We start from the raw sequence: 2,689 nt of genomic DNA on the forward strand, positions 1-2,689 counted from the left end.
ACTACCCAACCGAACACCGAGTCTGTAAGGCTTGGTAGATGTTTGCCGATTGTAATCCTTCGCCCCGATTCGAAGAATTCGAAGAAAGCCTCGATGCCTAGCACAGTGTCGACTTCCTTGGACGTGAAGAATGCAGGATCCGGTAGCTCAATTCCGTTCGGTAGAATCCACCCTTCCGTGTTGATTGAGGTTGTAGGGAGATTCGCAGTCACCTTGGGTTGCTCCAAAAACCTCATATCTCGCGAGAAATCCGAGATTCACGAACGTATGACCGCTTGGACTGTATGTTTGACCTTGGTAGCACCTTGTCGTATACCAGGGACCGAGACGTCGACCTTATTCCTGATAACCTTCATCCTTTGGGTTAACCGTTCCGATACGAAGTTGCTCTCTGAACCGGAATCGAGAAGAGCACGGGCGTGGTACCTTGAACCAACGTCGTGCTCGACGATGACTACTGCTGTCACTAAAAGGACTTGTAACGTGAGTTGATTAGACGTACCGCATACCGAAAGGTCAGTGGCTGCCACGTTAGCCAGTTGGATTGAGTTGGAACCTGAGGAGCCATGGGATTCCTTGGAATTCGAAGGATGGTTGCCCCCAGCAATCGCTGCGACCGTTACAGTGTGATTTTTCTCCGACTTGGAGCAAACCAGAGTGTGATGACGGTTCTTGCAGATCCGACAGGAAAATTTGGATTGGCAATCCTTTGCCCGATGCCCCAATCGAAAGCAATTCCGGCAAAGTCCTTGAGATTTCAGTAGAGAATCCCGATCCGGCATAGAAAGTCCTTGGAATGCGGAACATTGGTATAGAAGGTGGTTATCCTTACAAGCCACACATCTTCCTCCTGACACTTGAATCGAATTGTAGCTTGCTTTGATTGTTGAAGCTTTCGGCTTCGGTGGTGGTTGTTGCTGATGCACGAACTTGTTGTCCGTCTGCCTAGATGGAAGGGATACTTGCATTCGCTGACGCAGAAATTCGGTGAGATCTGTCAGTAAATCCATCTCCTTGTTGGCCGAATATTCTTCCCATGTTCGACGAGTTGATGGATACAGTCGCATCGTGAGCAGATTCACCAATAGGAGATCCTTGTACTCAGCAGGTTCCACGATTTGATCAAGTGTTTGGACGACTCGGTCGAAACCTTCGACCAGATTTCGTAACTCAACAACAGATTCCTTGGAGAGGGTCAGAAGTTTGAAGAAAGATTGGACCTGCTTTTTCTTCAACTGCTTGTTGTTGTTGTACTTCTTTACCAGAGTATCCCAAGCTATCTGGTAGTTCACCTTGGTAATTTTCTGCGGATCGATTAGGCTTTTAGGTTCACCTTGAAGACACCCTTTAAAATAATGAAATTTCTCCACCCCTGGTAAATCAGTCCTCCAGTGGATGAGCGAGGTAAACAGGTCTCGGAAGCTCAACCAGTCATTGATGTCCCCGTTGAATGATTGGAGTTTGATCTGCGGTAACCGGACATGACCGACAACACCTGACATTGATTGTTCATGGGCGGACTGTTCCAACTCAGAAGAAACGCGAAGGGCCTTGCTTTTGTCCAACAGGAAGGTTTTGGCTTCATAATAGCGATCGCTCAAGTGCTTGCGTAACTTACTATAATAATTCTCCTCATCTTCGAAGTCTTCATGAGATTTTAGCTCGACCAAATTCTCACTAAATCTCTCCCACAAATCAGCGATCCGTTCCAATCGAACTTCGACTTGAGTACCGGTGGTTTCATCAGAAAACTTCAGAATGAAAGACCAAATGTCATCGAACGAGGATTTCAAGTCGTCCAATTGAACCCTCAGTTGCTTCAGGGATGACAATCCTTTCCGGTTGGTGGGTGGCATTTTGATAGTAGCAAAAGGTCCGATGACGTCACATCAATCTTGCCTCGGTAGGGATCACTCAATTTTAGGTTGAAGTACACAGAAGAGGAGAAAACGCCTGGAGGTACCAACAGCAGTACAAATCCAAAGTTATCAAAATTCCACACCAAATCGGTATAAACGTTACCTTGATCGCGGACAATGTAAACTCCAGAACGTGTGTGTGCAGGATGTAGTGCGAAGAGGAATAATGGCTATGTAGCAATCGTATGGCTAGATTCGGTAGGACATATACCGTGCAACTAACCTGGAGGACTAACAGCTTCACCAACCAGAACGAAAAACCAGTCGATGATGCAAATTGGAGTTTATCAGCAGACTTGCTCTAACGAACAATTCAATTGCAGGGCTTGCGTGGTGTTAATTGTGTATTTCTGTATGTCTATCTAGGCAGTGACATATACAATAAAGTTCACTCACCGGGGAGGGAGTAAATGGTCGCTCCCTCTTCTGCCACCGTCCACAGCAATCGTCCTTTGGAAAAGTGAAAATCTGGGCTAACGGCTTATGCGGATGCACAACCATTCCTTCACTGAATCGTCCGTGGTGAGAATTTGAACGCTGTCCTCAATCCTCGGTACCACAGTAGATGCTTCGTTCCATACAACGAATACAAAGGCATGCGTCGAAAGGTTTGCGTTAGTATAAGGTAAGTCAATGCCTCGGCTAGACAATGTCTAGTAGACATACACCGAATTTATAAATAATTACCCGTACAAAGCAGATATTTCTGCTGATTTGGTGCTCCAGCGAAGCAAGGTATGATCAGGGGTTGTTCTAATCCAAAATGCTCT

The 2,689-nt window shown here is 46.2% G+C and overlaps 1 protein-coding gene across 1 annotated transcript; it reads right to left on the reverse strand.

The window, feature by feature from the left end:
- Positions 1 to 257: 257 nt before the first annotated feature.
- LOC135704836 (uncharacterized) lies at positions 258 to 1,856 on the reverse strand. Its single transcript, XM_065226350.1, has one exon. The coding sequence runs from the start codon at positions 1,854 to 1,856 to the stop codon at positions 258 to 260; it is 1,599 nt and encodes a 532-aa protein (XP_065082422.1).
- Between the last annotated feature and the right edge of the window lie 833 nt (positions 1,857 to 2,689).

This window comes from Ochlerotatus camptorhynchus, unplaced genomic scaffold (genome assembly GCF_037179485.1).
Source record: "Ochlerotatus camptorhynchus isolate MF236.1 unplaced genomic scaffold, CSIRO-AGI_Acam_v1.1 ptg000248l, whole genome shotgun sequence".
NCBI classification, from domain to species: Eukaryota; Metazoa; Arthropoda; class Insecta; order Diptera; family Culicidae; genus Ochlerotatus; species Ochlerotatus camptorhynchus.